The 19323-nt window shown below is 48.0% G+C and overlaps 10 protein-coding genes across 10 annotated transcripts; 5 read left to right on the top strand and 5 right to left on the bottom strand.

The window, feature by feature from the left end:
* Window positions 1-1191: 1191 nt before the first annotated feature.
* On the bottom strand, window positions 1192-1938 carry TRV_04714 (uncharacterized protein; the record flags this gene model as incomplete). The annotated part of the gene is made up of 1 exon (XM_003021151.1): window positions 1192-1938. The coding sequence occupies one exon, from the start codon at window positions 1936-1938 to the stop codon at window positions 1192-1194; it is 747 nt and encodes a 248-aa protein (XP_003021197.1).
* Window positions 1939-2227: 289 nt separating this feature from the next.
* On the top strand, window positions 2228-2519 carry TRV_04713 (uncharacterized protein; the record flags this gene model as incomplete). Its single annotated transcript, XM_003021150.1, has 2 exons — window positions 2228-2380; window positions 2403-2519. 2 exons carry the CDS (start codon window positions 2228-2230, stop codon window positions 2517-2519), a joined length of 270 nt encoding a protein of 89 aa, XP_003021196.1.
* Window positions 2520-3430: 911 nt separating this feature from the next.
* Window positions 3431-3763, top strand: TRV_04712 (uncharacterized protein; the record flags this gene model as incomplete). Its single annotated transcript, XM_003021149.1, has 1 exon — window positions 3431-3763. The coding sequence occupies one exon, from the start codon at window positions 3431-3433 to the stop codon at window positions 3761-3763; it is 333 nt and encodes a 110-aa protein (XP_003021195.1).
* Window positions 3764-3920: 157 nt separating this feature from the next.
* Window positions 3921-4873, top strand: TRV_04711 (uncharacterized protein; the record flags this gene model as incomplete). Its single annotated transcript, XM_003021148.1, has 2 exons — window positions 3921-4091; window positions 4154-4873. The coding sequence occupies 2 exons, from the start codon at window positions 3921-3923 to the stop codon at window positions 4871-4873; spliced, it is 891 nt and encodes a 296-aa protein (XP_003021194.1).
* Window positions 4874-5154: 281 nt separating this feature from the next.
* On the bottom strand, window positions 5155-6327 carry TRV_04710 (aldo-keto reductase, putative; the record flags this gene model as incomplete). The annotated part of the gene is made up of 3 exons (XM_003021147.1): window positions 5155-5496; window positions 5561-6067; window positions 6094-6327. 3 exons carry the CDS (start codon window positions 6325-6327, stop codon window positions 5155-5157), a joined length of 1083 nt encoding a protein of 360 aa, XP_003021193.1.
* A 1940-nt stretch (window positions 6328-8267) lies between these two features.
* TRV_04709 (tannase, putative) lies at window positions 8268-9881 on the top strand (the record flags this gene model as incomplete). The annotated part of the gene is made up of 1 exon (XM_003021146.1): window positions 8268-9881. The coding sequence occupies one exon, from the start codon at window positions 8268-8270 to the stop codon at window positions 9879-9881; it is 1614 nt and encodes a 537-aa protein (XP_003021192.1).
* An 819-nt stretch (window positions 9882-10700) lies between these two features.
* On the top strand, window positions 10701-12342 carry TRV_04708 (uncharacterized protein; the record flags this gene model as incomplete). The annotated part of the gene is made up of 4 exons (XM_003021145.1): window positions 10701-11070; window positions 11132-11418; window positions 11489-11610; window positions 11673-12342. The coding sequence occupies 4 exons, from the start codon at window positions 10701-10703 to the stop codon at window positions 12340-12342; spliced, it is 1449 nt and encodes a 482-aa protein (XP_003021191.1).
* Window positions 12343-12504: 162 nt separating this feature from the next.
* On the bottom strand, window positions 12505-13371 carry TRV_04707 (uncharacterized protein; the record flags this gene model as incomplete). Its single annotated transcript, XM_003021144.1, has 1 exon — window positions 12505-13371. One exon carries the CDS (start codon window positions 13369-13371, stop codon window positions 12505-12507), a length of 867 nt encoding a protein of 288 aa, XP_003021190.1.
* A 130-nt stretch (window positions 13372-13501) lies between these two features.
* Window positions 13502-16480, bottom strand: TRV_04706 (uncharacterized protein; the record flags this gene model as incomplete). The annotated part of the gene is made up of 6 exons (XM_003021143.1): window positions 13502-13651; window positions 13703-14041; window positions 14111-14554; window positions 14613-15748; window positions 15809-15982; window positions 16063-16480. The coding sequence occupies 6 exons, from the start codon at window positions 16478-16480 to the stop codon at window positions 13502-13504; spliced, it is 2661 nt and encodes an 886-aa protein (XP_003021189.1).
* Window positions 16481-16954: 474 nt separating this feature from the next.
* Window positions 16955-19318, bottom strand: TRV_04705 (DNA directed RNA polymerase III subunit Rpc82, putative; the record flags this gene model as incomplete). Its single annotated transcript, XM_003021142.1, has 4 exons — window positions 16955-17986; window positions 18046-18903; window positions 19010-19058; window positions 19206-19318. The coding sequence occupies 4 exons, from the start codon at window positions 19316-19318 to the stop codon at window positions 16955-16957; spliced, it is 2052 nt and encodes a 683-aa protein (XP_003021188.1).
* Between the last annotated feature and the right edge of the window lie 5 nt (window positions 19319-19323).

Below are 19323 nucleotides of genomic sequence, written 5' to 3'. Positions count from 1 at the left end.
CAAATAAAGAAAACAAAAACGAAGGCCCCAAGCAAACCCCATCCTGGTAACGAGTTACACATGCACGAGATGGGAGTTTGCCCGGCATATGCATGTAATAGATGTGATGGCGCGGATCAAGCGGAAACCAAGCAAGCATGCATGCCTGTCAGCAGCCGAAAATGGACATGTAGCTACATAGTAGTTGTACCAGCAGCGGGCAACATCAACGCCATGCTCGCTTGTGTAGCCATAGACATACATATCCTTTTTCGCTCTGTGCTGGAGAATAATGTAGAAAGATGAATAAAAAACCGGTAGAAAATAATACAGAATACGCATTATACTCACTAGTCTTTCAGCGGCTTCCCATGTTCTGGTTATCCCGTTTGGATCGGTGTACGTCCGCTTCACGAGTCTGATCCAGCGTGCCTCGGACGGATCCTAACAGCAAGTATGTTTGTTAGTTATCAAGAGCAGCAATCATTACGTAGAGATTAAGGTGATATCATCGTATTGGCGAAATTATATAGTTAGTTTGTCTGTGCGGTAATGAGAATCGGCTTAGGCTGGTGGCTCTGTGCCATAAAGAGCCATAGTTGGCCGCTACTTGAGTGGTTATATTGGCTAGTTACTTACCAAGGGCCCAGTGGAGAGCATTGCAGGCCTCTTGAAAGCCGTCGATTGGCCTGACATGGCTCAATTGGTTATATTTAATGGTTTCTGTGAGAGTGGCGGGTTTGCCTGTCAAGAGCCCGGGTAAACGAGTTGGGCCGCAGTTTTGGACGGTTGGTTAGGTAGTTAGTTATCTTACTACTATTAGTTAACTAACGACTGCTTGCTGCTTCCAAGGTTCTATCATGTGACATGAGATGGCTTCGGGAGGAGCCGTGGACAAGGGACAGAGAGAGGACTTATTTGGAGCTGCTTTTGAACAGGAAATATCTTTGGATTTTGTTCTTATCTGGGGTCTATCTGGCCATGGTGGGATCTCTGATCTGCCGGACATACATAGTTATGCAAGTGCATCTTTAACGCCCCATCTTTCCAGTACGGAGCAATATTGGAACAGAAAAACGAGGAAAAAGAAAACATCCGAGAATCATGAGAAACAGGTGGGACATGAGGGGTCAATTCGTTGTTCGTCAATTCGTCTTGGAGAGGAGAAGACAGACTCTTGGAGAGATGGCAAGAGTGTAGAGCTGTACAAGACTAGAGAGAGGGGATGTCCATCTTCTCGACCTCCGCGATGCACTTATCCCATTCAGACCAGTTTCTCATGACGACCTTTGCTCCCTGCTCGAGCAGGAGCTTGGCCATCTCCTCCTGCTTCTCGGTGGTGGGGTAGCTGCCAACGTACGCGACGACAGGGATGCCGGCTCGAACAGCACTGAGGCAACCACTCTTGCTGTCCTCAACGGCGACACACTCAGTAGCGCTCTTTCCGATGACCTTGAGCGAGTGGAGGTAAATGGCTGGATCGGGCTTGGTAGTGGGCTTCTCGAGAGAAGTGGCAGCGGAGAAGATGTGGTCTTCGGGGAAGAACTGGGACTGGTCGACCTTCTGGATAGAGGCCTTGACGCGTCGAAGGGCAGAGGAAGAGACGACGGCCATGCCGTACTTCTTCTCGGCGAACATCTTGACAAGGACCTCGGTGACGCCAACGCAGGGCTGAGCCTTAGCCTCGAGTTTAGCAATGACGCGGTTCTCCTCCTCCTTGACGTAGGACTCGAGCTCCTCGGGGGTAAGAGAGATGTTGAACTTGGTCTGGATGGAGACCATCATGCCGCGGAAGTTTTGGCCGACGAACTCGCCGATAAGCTGCTCGCCGGTGTAGCGTTTCTCAATGCCATGTTTCTCTAGGATCTCGTTGGCAATGTCGGCACAGGCCTCGAAGGCAAGCTCCTCGGACAGGACGAGGGTGTTGTCACAGTCAAAGAGGATGTGGGTGATCTGCATATCAGGTCAGCCTTCTGTTATTGTCTGTTTGTTCCTCTATAGAGCAGATGAATCGCCTACCTTGGGCATGATGACGGTTAACGCGGGGGAAGTAGACTCTAGATGGTAGGTAGAGGAATGTAGACTGATGCTGGCTGATGGCTAATGGCTGTTACTGGTGGTTGTAAAAAGAGAGAGAGAGAGAGAGAGAGAGAGAAGTAGAGTGAGAAGAAGAGGAAGAGGAAGAAGTAGGAGAAGTCGACGGCACGTTTCTGGCTGTCCTGCTCGGTGGGGCCGGCGGGCAGGTGGGATGAAGCAGAGGGAGAGGCAGGGGAAGTACGGCAGCAGCAGCAGCAGCAGCAGCAGGGCCTGGTCAGTTAGACAGCAAGGAGGCAGCGCAGAGAAGTGGACGCCTTCAGGTCACTTGCTCTTCTTCCTAGATGTTGAGGATGGCCTTGGAGATGTAGGCCGCTGAGGGTTCCAAGGTCGTCCGTGGCATGCCAGCAGAGACCAATATCAAGGAGCCATCACCGGCCACAGCTCAGAAAGACATGATGGACACCTACCTCGGGAATCAGTACCAGCAGGCTGTAGGAGCCTAAGCTGCGTACCACGGTTGTCTCGGGACTCAGCCGTGAGGCCTGAGATGCCCCTGGCCGGCTTTCTTTCTTGACTGATACTGTACCCTCTGGGGGGCCGTCTCTGTCACTGCATTAACTATGTCGAGACCAGAACAGCCGCCGGCCATTGCAGAAATAGCAGGAAGATGCATTCCGAATCTATTGTTAGCATAGTAGTATATACTAGTTCATCAACAAGAGTTCCCGATCAGTTAATGACAGAGACCATTTTTTTTGGCTTGGTCATGGAGGGTTGGACACAGATTCAGAACAGGTTCAGGGTCGGGCCACTAGTTAGACAAAACCAGGCCATGGGCAAAGCTAGACGTGATATTCTCGATCTCATGCCTGTTCCTGTTCCTGATTCTGCATAATAGCCTAGCTAGTCCCATTTGCAACGATTGATGCGCAGATAGCCATATATTATTGATCGGGATAGGAGAAGTCCTTTCTCTCTCCGGGTGGTACCCTTTGCTTGTGGCACAGCGAGTTGCTGTCTTATCTGCAGCGTATGGCATAGCAGCCGTGCTCAACTCGCACATCAGACTGTCAATGCATCGGAATCACCAACCCTCCCCCATCTCCATCGCCCATCAACGTCATTCACCTGCAGCTAAAAGATGAACGGTGGAGTCGTGGGCCGCCATGCGGGAAATTATTATATCACGTGATCATCTCAACGCCCATTTTTGGCCACAAGGAGAAACGAAGACAATCAACGTTCAACGACGACGTCACCGTCTCATTATTAGTATTATTATTATTATTATTATTATTATATACATTATGATCATTTGACGAGTTCTGTTTTGGATAGACGGGTGCATTGCCCCGGTATATACACAATATTCTTACCTATTTTTATTAGTTATTTTGTATAATTACTGCCCGCCATGCGGGAACCAATATCCCTAGCAGATATCCAATTCCCAGCTGCATCCCAGAATATATCCCATCTGCTCTCGGACCTCCGGAGATCGGCTCTGTCAATCACAAATAGACTAAAGTCTATGGAGACAGACTCTATCTTTGTCCAAGAGATATCAGACTACTACGGTTTACCCCTCGTTGCCAATGAGAGATGTGGGAGCTGGTATATCCCGCCAGACAAGAAGGTCGGCAGCTCCTATTTCAAAAGCACAGATGGCCACATGGGACAGTGGGACTTTAGCCTGAGACGGCTGAACATGCAGGTTTTGGATATTTTGAAGAAATATGGAGGGTGAGTTAAGTTTATCCTGGATGAGACTTTTTGAGCTAACTAACCTCCAGTTGCTAGTTGTGTGATAGTTGATTCGACGAGAAGGGGTAAAAGTATGACAATTCTCCAAAAAATCAAAAATAGTACATTATGAATTATGCTAAACTATATACAACTCAGCTATGCCGGATGCCATGGGGAAAACAATACCAATCTGGTGTGCAGTCATGAATAGAACGCTGTTTCCTGAAAAGCCAGCCTACCATGCAGTTCAGTTTGCACCAGCATACCTTGGAGAATCAGAAGAGTCACAAATTGAAAACAAAATAGACGGGTTCATAGAATCATTTAAAGTAAGTACAAGCCCTTGATAACACAATTTTCATATTTCATACAATTTAACTTGGGCTACTAGGCATTAAACTTGGATATGGGAAAACTAAAAGAAAGGCTGGGAAAACCTATCCGCCTGGTCTGGGCTAGCAGAGACTTTTTCTCAGACAATGATGAGCATGACGATTCACATTTACTCGTGCTCTGCTCGGCGTCAAGATGCGTTCGTGGTGCCGAGATGTCAGAGGGCGGATATATCCAGGGTGCAGGTGACGACAGTGAGGGATGGTCCCACGGCCTCACACCTCCCGTATTTTGGAAACATAAAGACCAACTCATGGCAGCTGGAGAATCGGAGCTTCCTGGCCTTATTCAAGAGCTCGTTGAAAAGGAATGTAAGCTGCCGTCGACTAATGGGCGGTATCTGATAAAGCCCACCAGGAACATATATATCGGCAAACGCAGTGGTGTCGGTGATGATGATGCGTCTTCTTTTGATCTGGTCATTGATTGTGCTGGAAGCGTTGATTCCAGTCAGTCGGGATCACCGCAATCAACGAAATGGCTGAATCTGGGCTGTCCCTCAGGGAAGTTGGGAAGTCGGCAGCTTAGAAAGGTTCTTGCTGGTGCTGAAAGCTTTGTGTCCCGCCATTTAACTGGCGATCCCTCGCTTTCCCTCCTCATAATGTGTTCGGATGGTAAAGATATTTCTGTCGGAACCGCATTGATGGTTCTTTGCTCCCTCTTCGATGATCAAGGTATCGCCCCCGGAAACAACCTGGCGCGTCCAACTAATATCTAACCGGTTCATAGGAGCTTATTGTGGACCCAGAGACAAGTTTGCAATAAACAAGCAATTTATTCGGCAACGTCTGGCATGGATAGTCATGTCAAAGGAGGACATTAATCCATCAAGGTCGACCCTTCAATCAATCAATTCTTATCTTATAGATAAGGAATAAAGGAAGGCACTTGGAGCCTAGTTTAAGCAGCCCCACCTATCTATGGGCTAAAGAAGCAGGAAGAGAGTGCCTTTAAGAAAGAATGCGCAGAGGTAAGGATAATAAAAATGCACCAATCGAATCAAGGATGCAGTTTCAGTTTGTCCCAAGGAGAATGTCCCCACATGCCGTCCTCCTTTAAGTCAAGAGTATTCATTTCTTCTTCCGTAAGGCTGAAGTCGAATACGTTCGTGTTGGACGTGATGTGGTCCAGTTTCGTGCTACTCAGCAAGGGCACCCAGCCCTTCTGGAGCGAGTACCGTATCAGGACCTGGTGTGGGGTTTTGTTGTATTTCACTGCCAGGAATATCAGGTCGAAGTCAAGAATCATCGCATTTCCGGTCAGCGAACAGTACGCTTCAATCACTACGCCATGATGCCGTAAGTGTCGAACGAGCTCCTTCTGCTGATTCCAGGGATTCAGCTACGTATATGAATGTCAGCTATTTCGTGGCTCCTTTAGAAGGTAGATGCGGAATTGAACTTACCTCAAGCTGAATTACATGTGGTGGCCCTATTTCCGAATACGAACCGATCTGGAGGAAAGGGAGAAGGGTATAGTCACAAACGCCGATACGTCTCGTCTTCCCCTTTTTGAGCACATGCTCCAGGGTAAACCACATATCACATCTCTTCTGGACGTTATGGGAGAGGGACTGTATCAAGAGGAGGTCGACGTACCCGCCCATGCCGCCAATCTTGTTCACACTCTCTATTATTTTGCTGTAGGTCTCACCTGCGGAGGACCATTGCATCGAGACCTTGATCGCCAGAAAGAACTCCTGCCGAGGAATGCCAGACTTACGCACTGCCTCGCCGATTTCTGCTTCGTTGCCGGATTCTTGGGAAGTGTTGATATGGCGGTATCCGCAGGAAATTGCGTGAGAGCAGAGAATTTCACAATTGAACGCAGGGATCCTACAGACACTTAACCCAGGCCGGGGTATTTGCACCGTCGAGGTTTGCACTGGGACAGTGGTGTCCATGAACACCCCCTGTACCATGTTGCTGACCGACATACTGGGGACTTTTTCAGTAACAAGCTAAGTTGCTTCGTTGCTTTGTTGTTTCGTTGCTTTGTTGTTTCGTTGTTTCGTTGCTTCTTTATTGCTTGGTGGTTGCTTGGTGGCTGCTTCGTTGTCGCGTGGTTGTTCCTTACTGTTTCGCCGTTGTTTCTTCGTTGCTCTTTAAAAGTGCGAAGAGCCTTACTATATATAAGGCCTTTTGCCTCTCTATTACTCTTGGATTTTGCCATCAGTCCATGGTTCCGTTAACTCGAACGTTGTTATATTTGAGGCCCGGATCAGCTATTTTAAGTATCATCAAGTCTATGATGTTGTTGACTGAGCATGGACCTCAATACTCTCGAGGCTTGGCGTCCTGGATTGGCCGTTGGCTATTGGCTGATGTCGATGACGTTTGTAAGATGACGTTTGTAAGATGACGTTTGTAAACAAAAGTGCCAGACGCAGTACACAGGATGGAGCCAGGCTAGAAGAGGGACTGGCAGGCCTTCTGTTATAAATTAGAATTTGGCAGTTGTGGGTGAATTCCTAGACTGTCCTTGGGCAACTAAGGGCAGTGAGGCTTGAGCTTGTGTTCAATATAAAACGGGCAATAAGAAAGGCCTTGAAACAGCTTGTTCGAATGTGATGATAGTGATGTTGTTCTTCCTAGCTTGAGCCAGGGACTAAAGATACAAAAGACGTAACTAATTACATAATTAGTTCCACCACCTGATACTCGCTGTACCCTAATTACGTAATTAGAATAAATATATATTATTGGTTAAGAAGGCAGAACTTGATTACTAAGTGGTATTCTTTGTATGTTATTTACATTACATAAGCACCCTTTTCCTTATAGACACACTTTTCCCTCTTTTACCCACGGCCTAACTTCTCCCCCTTACGCCTGCTCCCCCTCCTAAATGCTCTAAATACTCTTCCTCCAAGTATGCTCTCCCTAATAGAGGTGAGAGACTTAAGTAAGAGAAGCCCTTAGTGAGAGGGGCCTAGAGAAGAGGGCGGGAGAGAGCAGATAGCTAAACAAAGAGGACAGTTGAATAAAGAGGATAGGTAAAGGAAGAGAGTCTCGTAACGAAGGAGAAAGAGTAGGCTTAAGACTAATTGGCTCCGTGGAATTATCTCTTACTCGGAAGTTTACCTCTATTTAGTCCCGCCGCCGTGGTCATGGACAAGCGCCAGACGCAGCTTCCGCGGACCAACCGCGGCTGCTCTGAGTTACAGAGTAGCTGCAAAACAGCAACAAAGACAACAACACGAAAACGTCAGACAGCGACGCTCTGGTGTGATACTCGAGAGGAGACTCGCAGCAAACTGAAAGCCCTGGTTGCAGGGTAACAATGGAAGATACTCAGCGAAGATGGGTGTCCGTTGCGGCGAGAGGCGGCATGCTTGTGTGGTGGAGGAGCACCCTCCTCAACCGTCGGTTTTGTCTCAGTCTTGTGATATTTGGCTTTCTGGAGCCCGTGGATGTCAGAGCATTAAGCTACTGGTCGAAGAAGATAATGGAGGTTTCCATTGCCAGGCTGACCTAACGCCGCCATCCCGTCCAGCCATATCCCGATCCAACAGCCGCAGCGGTTCGCTTATTTGGGACGCCGCATCCGCATCCGCATCCGGGATACAGGGCCTTGCCTGTGCTCAGGTGGAGCGGCATATCGCACCAAATCGACACTCCGCAGAAATTCAAACAGCAGAAGCCCCAAGACAAACGCACCGGGAAAAACTCATGAGTGGCTGTCGGACAGAGTTCTTCCGGGCGATCCTTGGGCAGTCCAGGTGGATCCTACAAGAATAATCATGACAACAACCTATACACGAAGGCTGGAGCAGCAAATCCTTCGAGAACATGTCGAGCGAGCTAGGGTGCCCTCTGTATATGCTCGAAGGATGGGGGGTCACAGCCATGGCCATGCAGGGATTCAATGGATCTTTCGGCCCGTTTGATAAGTCTTGTTACGCTCTGTTCGTGTCACCTTGCATGGGGCGGATAAGTAGCTCCCGAAAGCGATGCTGGTTTTCAGTACTCCGGTATATGCCTCCATTATTATGTTTTATGCATTCGCTTTTGCGAAGTATATAAAGAAGGGCCCAGGGTCCCAGTTGTTACGACGTTGAAAACTAGATCGCATACCTATGAATTAACTGCATGTTCTATTTCTCGCCCATCATGGTTACCCTCCCTCTCTTGTTAAGCATACTTCCCCTTGCCGCAGTCTTTAGTTCTGCTGCATCACTCCAGGTCCGTGAAAATCATGACTGTGCTTCGATACAGCCTCCTCAGGTCCCCGGAGCTGAAGTCCTGTCTGTGATAGGCGTGCAACGCCGGGTCGAGGTCGCTCCATTCCCGCCTTCGCCATCAAAACTCAACATGACCATCGACATCTGCAGCGTTAATGTTACCCTTTCCCACATGGGAGTCAACGACAAAGTCGTTGTCTCAGTATGGCTGCCTCTACCTGATAAGTGGAATGGACGTTTCCAGGCGACAGGTGGAGGCGGTTGGGCTGCCGGCACATTTGACCTGCTCATGGGTCCAGCTGCCCTCGAAGGATATTCCACTGCTGGAACTGATGCCGGCGTGACCGTTGACGCAGGATCTGCCGATAAATGGGCCCTAAAGGAGGACGGCACTGTCAACTACGACTTGCTGGAGAATTTCGCTAGTCGATCAATTCACGACATGGCCATCGTCGGAAAAGCCGTGACTGAGAGCTATTACAAGAAGCCGGCCAACTATTCTTACTTCTACGGCTGCTCCAATGGCGGTCGACAGGGAATGGTGGAGGCACAGAAATACCCAGATGACTTTGACGGCATTCTTGCCGGTGCTCCAGCCATCTACTGGCCCCGATTTCTCACCTCGACCGAATGGCCACAAGTTGTTATGCAGAGCGAGAAGGTCTTCCCATCCCAGTGTGTCTTTGAGGCTTTCAGAAAAGCCGGCATTGCCGCATGTGACAAGCTGGACGGAGTAGAAGATGGCGTCGTTTCTAACCTCGACGGCTGCGAATTCAATCCCTTCGCCCTTGTTGGCAAGAAGGTAAAGTGTGGAGGAGAGTCAACTACCATCACCCTCGCCCAGGCCTGGGTTGCGAAGAAGATCTATGACGGCCCCAAGTCTACGGCGAAACACGCCTTGTGGGATGTCCTTCCCGTAGGGGCCTATTATGATGGACTCGCCAACAGCACTATTGAGAATGGCGCTCCCAAGATTGCTCCCTTCGTGATCGGTTCGTCCTGGATCAGATCTTTCTTGAAAAAGGACGTGAACTTCGATCTCTCCACCATCACGTACGCCGACATGCCCAAGCTGTTCCAGCAGAGTATCGACGAGTTTGATAAGATCGCCGGTGGAAGCAACCCCGACCTCTCCGCCCTTAAGAAGAGCGGAACGAAACTCCTCACCTGGCACGGCCTAGCAGACCAACTTATTCACCCTCAAGGCTCCGTCAAATACCGCCAGGCGGTCGAACGCCGAATGGGAGGCGGCTCTGAAGTAGACAACTACTACCGTCTATTCTTGGCCCCTGGAGTCACTCACTGCGGCACTCTTGGACTTAACGACGGTGCAGCCCCCATTGATGCGCTGAAAGTTTTGGAGAGATGGGTTGAGAAGGGCGAGGCTCCAGATACGATGCCTGCTATTGCAACCGATGCAAGCGGTGCTACCATTTTCACCCGAAATCTCTGTCGATACCCCTTGGTCCCCCGATACAAAGGAGGCGATAAGAACTCTGCGGACAGCTTTGAATGTGCCAAAGACTTCGGATCCCACCATTAACTGGTAGGTCGCTGGAGCAATTAAGAATAGAATAACGAATGAAAGACTTCTTAGCCTGAATAGAATCGATTTTTTAATTAGTATCTTTTGACCTTCAAATTTCCTGTGCATTCTTCTTTGATATTCTGAGTCAACTAGTTATTTGTCACTGCTATATAACTAAATAACTAACTGACCGGCTGACTTGATAGCTTGCAGTATTTGTCATTCTAGGGGCTGAAAAGCTTCAACTCAAATGATTCCAAAAGCCCCAGCTCAGCCCTGCGGAATCCTTATTTGAAGGCTCGGGACAGAGACTTGAGCTCTTAACTAACCAGGGGCCCCTAGCCTGAGCAATGCTTAACTAGCTTTTTAATACCCTATGGCGTTGTGAGGCGTGATGATCCTTTATTCTGGACCCTCAGCCGTGGTGTTGGCTGTTTCTTAAGGCTACCATATATCATAACCCAGGGCCAATTGGAATGCTCCATGCATCGTTCCAATGCCTTGTCCCAGGGAGGCTCAGCGTCTAAATGATTTATCCGAGTCTGATGGAGCCTTTAGCTCGTTCTCGAAATCTACAATCAGCCGGACCCGCAAAGCATAGGTATCTTCACCGAGCGGTTGATATAAACGACTCACCACTCCATACGAAGTAGTTATAAGTTGCACTAATTACACGTTGAAAGGCCATGAATATATAGCGAGAGGGACACCCAGCACTATCCTTGGTTTTACCTCAACGGCTCCCTTCCCGCAATTGCAAAATGGCGGAAAGTGACCTCTCAGGCAGTCCCCAGGTGGGCTCCAGCGAATCTGACCAGCCCGCCAGGGCCTCAAATGCCTGTGAGCCCTGCAGACGAAGGAAGAAAAAATGTGACAGGATATCGCCGACATGTAGCTCATGTAGAAAGTACGCTACGCCCCTTAATTGCTCTCCTCCTGGTTTGGATAACACTGACTATCGACAGACATCTCCTCCAATGCTCATACCCCAGAGTCAGCCGAATTTCACAGCTTAAAGTCCTACGTGAACGACTTCAGGCTCTAGAGAATGTCATGGCAACAAAGGATAGCGCTGCATTTACCCAGCCACAGGATATGCAAATTGCTGCGTCCCCGATTACCGCTTCATCCATCCAGGAAATTGGACTTCCCCAAATATACCCCGTCGAATCTCAATGGTATATGCCTGAACTGCTACGATTCTGTAAGATTAGTGTCTCGTTTCCTTTGTTCTGTCGAAACAGTTTAGCTCATTTTACGTATAGATAGCGAATCCATTGCACTGCAGTCGCAAGGAGATGGGTCATTCACACAGCTTGACACCCTGAGAAACATATGGATGACAACATCTCTGACCGACGAATGTATGTTTCATGCTACACTATACGCCGCATCTGCATATCTCGATCTACTTCGAGGGCAAAGCGGCAATGTTATTACTCTATATCACCAGACGGAGACCCTTAGGCTGCTAAGTAGCCAACTTGCAGCACCTAACCTACAGGTCACCGACGCTTTAATTGCAGTAACAATGGCTCTATCTCAAACCGAGGTAGGTGATACCCCTCCTTAACTATTATTGACTCTAAGGGCAAACAGATTTGCTCATTCTCAATGCATAGGCCCTCTCTGGCAATGTATGCGTGTCTGGGGTACATAGAGCTGGATTACATCACCTGGTAAAGATCAAGGGCGGCCCCGAAAACTTGGGGATGGATGGTCTACTTGCTAAGTTGATATATGTGTAAGAACTCTGGTCATTAACTAAGGGATATATATCCATTCCCATGACACTAACTCCTGTAGGGGTGATGCCATGGACTGTCTTCTCTATGGCACTGAACAGTCGTTCCAATGGGCCACAAATCCTACGCCTCCACCAATGGCCCTCCTATCCAACGTTTTATCATGGGAGACTTCTGCACATAAAACGTCGCCCACCTGTCAAAGTTCGGCTAATATCCTAGGACTTGTACAGCAGTCAATGTTGTTGATTGATAATCTACCCAGTGCATCCGTGGAAAATGTTATAGCTCCCTCCTTCATTCAAAAATTCATCCATCTCCATGATGAATTTTCATCTCTATGCAGAGACAATACCATCCATTCTTCCTCTGACTCATCTGCGGAAGTTTATATAAATGAATGCTGTCGTCAGACTGCATTGCTGCATTGGCGCCTAGTCAACGATAAAGGTATCTTTTCTACTGAAGACACAATACTAGCTGATGGTAAAGATCTTAAGGTGGCTATGGGGAAGATGGACATCCCGACATGGTCGAAGGTTGCTCCAAGGGTATTTATTTGGGCCGGAGTGACTGGAGCAGCCGCATCCAAAGAGTGTGCAGAGCGTGCATGGTTTGCCGCCCGTCTAGGCCCAGTGGTAATGGCTCAAGGAAAAGACGGGATTCCCACTCTTAAGCAAGGAATGGCTCTTTACCATTGGCTGAAGGCACCAGTGGTAGGATATAATTAAAGCTTAGATTGAAATGACTGAGTGAGCTTAACGAGATATCTTAGACGTCATGGATGATCAGTATCCGATTTCACCAAATCAGCTTTTACCAAGATGGAATCTAGCCAATATATGTACACAAGGTCAAGGGCGATAAAGGCAAATGATCCGTTAGCAGGTAGTTCAAGCATCCCACATAACCTCACTTAATCTAAGTAATGAATCGTCAAGCCCACGCTTAGCTGCCATGAACTCTTCTCTCGCCTCAGGCCCCTGAGGACCTTTGAGTGCAGCAGAGTAACATAGCTCAATCAGCACCCTCAACTCATCAAATGTAAACGGCTCCCCGTTGCCTTCCGTCAAGACTTGGCTGCCCATCTCCTTAAACATATCTCTTTCTTCCTTTGCATTTCGTAATGTCTTGCCAGGCCCTTCAAGGAACCAGTCCAAGAACTTGGCACTTTGCGGGAGTGCAACTACTTCGGGCATAGAAGCAGCAACATCTTTGTCCAACGATAGGCTGCTCTTGGATGACACTGGGGAAGGGGAAACAACGATAATATTCTTCAGATTCTGTTGAAGCACAAGAACATCAAGCTGAAGTCTCAAAGCTCCGTAACTGTTCATTGCACCAATAAAACGAGTGCTGGATACCAGTGCACGGTCTATGAGTCTTGAAAGGCAAGATGTGATATATCGGCATTCATTTGGTCCCAGATAGTTGGACATTCTAGCACCAAACGAAATAAGGTCGTTGTTTAATTCAAGCACGATAGGCGAAGCAGATGTTGGTTCGACCGTTAATATATAAGACCAGTTGTTTTCGGTTGAGGAATTCCGGTTCGGCTCCTGTGGCTGTCCATCATTTTTGCCTTTCAGTGCTCGGGATATCATGTATATTGATCCACATCGAATATCGAGGTGTAAGGTGAAAATGGCCGTAAAGGCTAGGTTCTGAATTGATGTAACAGCACCATCGAAACCCACAACAGACTCTTTAGTCATAGGAAGACGAAGAGGGCGTTCGAGATCACCACGTTTCGGTCTCATCGCCGCCTCTAGAGTCCAACGTCGAGTAGGCGCTACCTGTCTTGATTGGATATGGCTCGAATCTGTTTGATGGGGAGTGATGTGACGCAGTTTGGACAGGTTACTCGATAGCCAGTTCTAAATTAAAGGGTCAGATGATATCACAGCCTGCAAAGCCAAGGGAAGAGTTTACCATGCTATTATAGAGCAGTGACAATGATCCAACTATCTTTGGGTCAGCTACCATGTCATAACCTTTCAGTGAGGTTTCATTGGTTGCAGAGAGAAGAAGCTCTATTTCCTACATAGAATTAGCGTCTGACCTCAAAAACTGATTTATTTGAATACCAACCCTGTTGATTAATGACTGTTTCTCACTAGCAGAGCATTCCCATAGCTTTCGTCCAACTTCGCGGATATCCTGGGACTCTGCAAATGCCGCTGAAGTCTTTAGGGCTACACCACCAGGATGGTTAGGTGATATCCGAGTCATAAGGGCTGTACGGGCTTCATTAGAACCTATCGCAGATACAATGGGAGAGTTGACACACTTACCCTTATACCAGCCGCAGCACTTTTCGTAGTAAGTAATGATTTGATCAATTATCAATTGCGTGAAAGCTTGATCGTGGGGTATACTATCCAACATCCGGCTAAACGTTTTTATTAAATTCATGAAGTTTATGGTTCCCTAAAAGCGTCAAAAAGAGTCAGGTCACAACCTAGTCAATGAAACCCATAGGAGACTACAGTTCCTTACTCTGAAAATTGGCCGAGGAGAGTGCAAGGCCCATTGAGGATCCTCAGTGTAAGCATCCACAGAAATGAAGTTGATGGCACAGAGCTCGCTGACAGCTTCATCAAGCTGAGGTTGGAAAACATTTATCAAGAACTCATCGAGGAAAGATGTAAGTGCGCCAACCGCGATGTCAGAGCTGGGGGGTACTATCTCCTTGAGCCGGTGGATAAACGAAAGGGCAGGAGGTAGGAGCAAGCTGATATTAAAGACACTTGGTTCAATGAGTAGCTTATGGCCGGTCCCTGAATTTTGTTGGTTAGAGCTATTGTTATCGCTGGTCGAAAACATCTGGCGTGATTTAGGCACAAGTCCAGGAACCGAGGCTCTCAGGATCTCGGCCAGCTCATCTTGCTCTGCTTTCAAATCAGAAGCGGCCTGGTCGACCTCGGACATTTTGAAGAGTTTCTAGAAACAGAATTAGTGGTTTGGTAGGAGTTCGAGACAAAACCCAGAGGTTTTATACCTTTGTTTTATCGCGCTTGACAGAAGAATGGGCGTAGCCGTTATCCGTTGCTCTGGTAGTGGCTCTAAAAGACTCAGCTCCGTCTGTGGAAAGATAGTCATGAAGTAGAGATCGCATCTGTGTAGACATTAGTATTATCACTGCCGATTTGATGTATGGCGTACATACCTCGCTTTGATACAGTTTCCATAGCTCTTGGAAGCTGCTGGTCAAGTGAACCTCATTCGCAAGCTTGTCTCGTTTGACAATGCCACTGATAACTTCATAAAGGAGGCGATGACCTTCCGCAATTGTCTCAAACTTGGCATATAAATTCCACAGAAATTCTGACAACAGATGCCTTCGCTCTGACGCGGAATCGGGGACTGCTCCTGGCCCAGCCTTTCGAGTATCCTTTTGAAAATTAGGATGGCTGTTATTTACCTCAGCGCCCGTTTTATCGACAACACTGTACAGCTCGACAGGAAGACGTTGCTCTATCCTATCAACAACAACGTCCAGGTTCCCCATTTTATGAAGAGCTTCCAATAAAAGATGGATGTAATAAAACGTATCTGTCTCTGGGTTGCGAGATATATCTTCCACAAAGTGTGTAGTTGCATCCAAAGATGACAGATATTGATAAAAGGGCTTCTCCCAAGAAGTTCCACTGGCACTAGCTGAAGCACCATCTCTGTCGGACGAGGGCTTCCACCGGTCACAGCAGTATGGGGACTTCAGATACAAGTGGTCATGCAGTTCCTCGACAAGGATATCAGTCAAAGAAGTTTCTTGGTTGCTGAAGTAGGTCCGAAGGTCTCCTAGGGAACCTATACCCGCAAGCTCGGGACGTTGAAGGAGCGCAGTCCCTTCTTTGAGGATATCAACTGCTGCAATAAATTTCTTATCCGACATCCGGGCTTCTAGCTTCTCTGGGAGGGATTGAGCATGTTCAATCAGCTCGAAAAGCTGTAGGATTTCATCGTAGGACTGCGATGCCATTGCCTGTTCCTTCAACTCCGGCTTCATAGTAAGCAAACTGGCTTTAGCTTCCAAAAGGGCGGCCTTGAGAGTTCTGATTTGGTGCTGTGAGCTTTGTAGACTACCCTGGATGTTATGGTACGTCCCGAGGAGATTGTTGAACCCGTGGTGATGCTCTATAAGGATAGTCAACACGGCTGCCCTTTGCAAGCGCATCAAGAAGATGTATCACCCACCATTGACCACAGACCGCAACGCATGCTGGATCCGCTGATGTATTTGTAAAAACTCCGGCTCTCTATCTGCGCGTCCAAGAGTGCTTGTGTCCATCAATTGTAGGCCAACTTGAACGGGTATGCACTCGCTGTCCGCCATAAAGTCCCATTCGTCTTCGATAGCTTGAACAACACCTAATAGCAAGTTCAAACAAGTAATTAGCAAGACATGACTCTTCCTTTGGATGCCGCCAAATGCTTCATGGGGAACATACCATCGATCTCCTCCCCTCCTTTGATTTCTCGGCCGCTACCTCCGCTTCGTCCGCTGCGACTGGCACTCCTCTGCCTCGCATTCTCTTCCCGTCTCTGTCTTTCGCTTCCTCGAAATCGGCCTTCATCTTTACGACCCCCCCATGAGGGACCATCGTCTATATCGCGACCCCGAGACCGCACGGATATCTGGGGAGACAGCTGTTCCATCGAGTCGCCGGGCGAGGGCGATTCAAGATAGGTCCCTCCTCCATACCCTCCTCCGCGCCCCTCGCGCCCCCGGCCATATCCCGCAGGCGAATTCATTGACCCATTATTCGATGCGCCGTAATCGTAGTCGTAGTTGTAGTCGTAGTCTCGTCTGGGGTTGCGTGAAGTCGTGAAATAATCGTTTCTTGGTTTTGGGTTGCCTGAGTTCATGGTGATGCAAGGGGCAAGGAGTAGGAGCTTTGAAAAGCCCCAACCATGCTAGCGGCTCTGGTTACAGGTTAGTTGGTTACAGGTTACAATGAGAATTGAAGGCAACGCACACAATAATAAGAGATATAAATATGGGAATATATATAAAAAATAATGGTAAATATCAAATATATAAGTGAGAATCCAAGTAGAATTATGACATAGACATCATGCGTGAAGGTTTTGGTTAACATTTATGCGTACCATGGAACTTGGTTACCTAGAGTGATCAAAAGTGGCTGATAGCACATAATATACATGCATGATAAAAAGTAATATAACAAGTAAGATATCCATCATTATATCGTATCAATAGGTTGCAGCACCTCCAGGGTCCGAATGCAGCCCTCGCAAGTGCAAAAGAGGCTCTCTGAAGGCCCGGAGAGGGACCAGTCGAAGAGGCTATGAGGGCAATAAATACGTAGGCTGGAGTTTCTAATAGTCCCTCAAGACAGCGACAAGTTCATCCAGCCTTGCAACTTCGCCTAGGAGTAAGGTCTCCTTTGCTTCCCATTCCTGTAGTGCAGCCATATCAGAGGCAGAGAGATACCGTTCCATGTTACGCTTCACATCAGATCGTTCAGCTTTTTCAATCAGTGCTTTTAGTTTGCTTCGTTCATAGGCCAGGCGTTGCAGACATCTGGCCATACTCTTGTAGGTATCTTCGATAAGCATCATGACCACTCGGTCAGCATCGTAGAACCATAGGTATATTGTTCGGGAGGGCTGCCGTTGGGCATCTCGGGGAACTTCTTGCAGGTCGATAAACCCGCCAGATTGCAGCCGTGCCAGTATCTGCCGTAGATCCTTGGAGGGCATCAAGCTTATTTCTTGCAACCGTTTCTCGTCTAATCTCCCCTTATCCGCTAGAACACGGAGGACTCGTACAGCAACACTGCCGTACCGAGATTCAACGAGCCGTTCGATTTCAAGATGCCGTAGCTTTCGAGCAAGATGTCTGAACTCCACAGCCCATGTGATGATCCCTGAGTCCATCCTCCGCGTAGAAAAATGGTAGGGCTCTGAAGCGAGTAGAGAAAGATGCTGTGCGACTTGGAAAACACGGCTTTGAGCTTTCGATTGCGGATTCCCTTCACCGTCCTCTTCATCAAAATCGTCTTCATCCTCATCCTCATCATCCTCGCCATGGCCATTTTCCAGACCATTCTGCTTTGGTTTTGTCGCAGATATACCGGCAACACTGCTGAGGAGATCCAGGTTGGGGTCGAGATCATCAACTATGGTATGTAAAGGAATCGGAACAGAGTAATGTTGCCCTTCTTCTCCTTCTAGAACAGGCTCATCCTGCTGGCGGCATTTCCGAGTCTTGAGTTCAATCCGAGATAGTAGTATTTCATATACTTGTGAAGTGACATGCGAGGTTGCCTGGTCAGCCAACTTAATCAGCCTTTGATTGCGGAGAGCAACATTAAATTGCTCATAATTGATCCGGATAGTCATATTACTCTGTCAATCGCAGTTAGCTTAAGGATTTCAGGGTGATAGAAGGCTAAGCTGCCACTTACGTCCAATGTTATATCACTATCACCATCATCCTCATCTTCTGATATGTCATAGTTGTCCGTTTCGACTGCTTCATCAAGCTTCGGCCGCTTGCGCGGGCCTTCCGAAGCCCCATTTGCGGCTCGCCTTTTTATGCCTCTGGTGATATTTCGGGGAATTAAGCCATATGAAATGGTCCCATCCATCCATTCCTGAAGCATGACCTCCGCCTTTTCCTCAATTTTTTCTTCAAGCTTTTTCCCTTTTAGCCCTTCCGTTTCACCACTGGCCTTGACCGCTCTCCTAGCTGATTCCCGTAGATCAGATGGTGATTGAAAATGGACATCCTTCACTCGCATGATGTAACCATAAGCAGCAAGCTCGCGAAGTGTAGAGCCGAGCCGAGAATTTCCCTCTCCATTTGTATTATCAAAGGCCCCAGCGTCTCCGTTCACACCATCCTCCATACCATTCTCCATAGTTTCCTCATCTCCATTTTCAAGCGTGTGGTCACCGTTTACACCGTTGGGTTCATGGGTTCCATTGCGCAGAGGAGCCGGCCGAAGCTCCGGCAGGCTCTCGAGATGGCTTATTTTGACATGTCCCAGGGAAAGAATCGTCGACACCACTTTTGCAGCGTAATCCCCCAGCCGCTCCCTTGTCAATTGCAAGATACTTCCAGACCGCACCAGCAAGTATGCAGCCCGCCAATTCGCCTGGTAGTATGAGACGCCGTCCTCGAAACCGGTATAGTGGAAGATAAGCTGCTGCTGGATGAGGACAGCTAAGCCGTGTTTAACTTGTCGAGGCGAAAGATGTGTGTTGTGGACTATTCTCATGAGCGGTTGCCGTCCATGGTGGACAAGGTAGGAGAATATCAACTATACATAGATATATCAGTCACACGCACATTGTTTGCCCCATGCTGTCAAGACTAGGCGCATACAGAGTATAATTCTCCAAAATTATCTGCAATCAGAAGCGTACATAGCTCCGCGGCATACTAAAATGATCGTCAGCCTCCGCTTCCCTTCGTCTATTGAGTCCCAAAGAGCTCACTTACCTGCGACATCTTTTTTTTTGTGTATGACTATGACTTCTAGAGAGATGCCACTCTAGAAGCTCTCAAAGGTCACGAATGAGCAGTCATCAGCATTCCACGCATAACACACTCCAAGCGCACCCTCGCTTCTTCGTCTGCTGCGCTTTTCTTCCCGTTTTCTGGTCTCCTTCGTCGTCTCTTCTTCTTTCTTCGTCTTTTTCTGCCTTTTTTCTTCTTGCAACAAGCGGGACCATCTTCA

Source organism: Trichophyton verrucosum, assembly GCF_000151505.1.
Source record: "Trichophyton verrucosum HKI 0517 chromosome Unknown contig00361_33.r1.exp, whole genome shotgun sequence".
Taxonomy (NCBI): domain Eukaryota; kingdom Fungi; phylum Ascomycota; class Eurotiomycetes; order Onygenales; family Arthrodermataceae; genus Trichophyton; species Trichophyton verrucosum.
The sequence above is the reverse complement of the archived record's forward strand: the minus strand, read 5'-3'. Positions and strand labels throughout refer to the sequence as shown.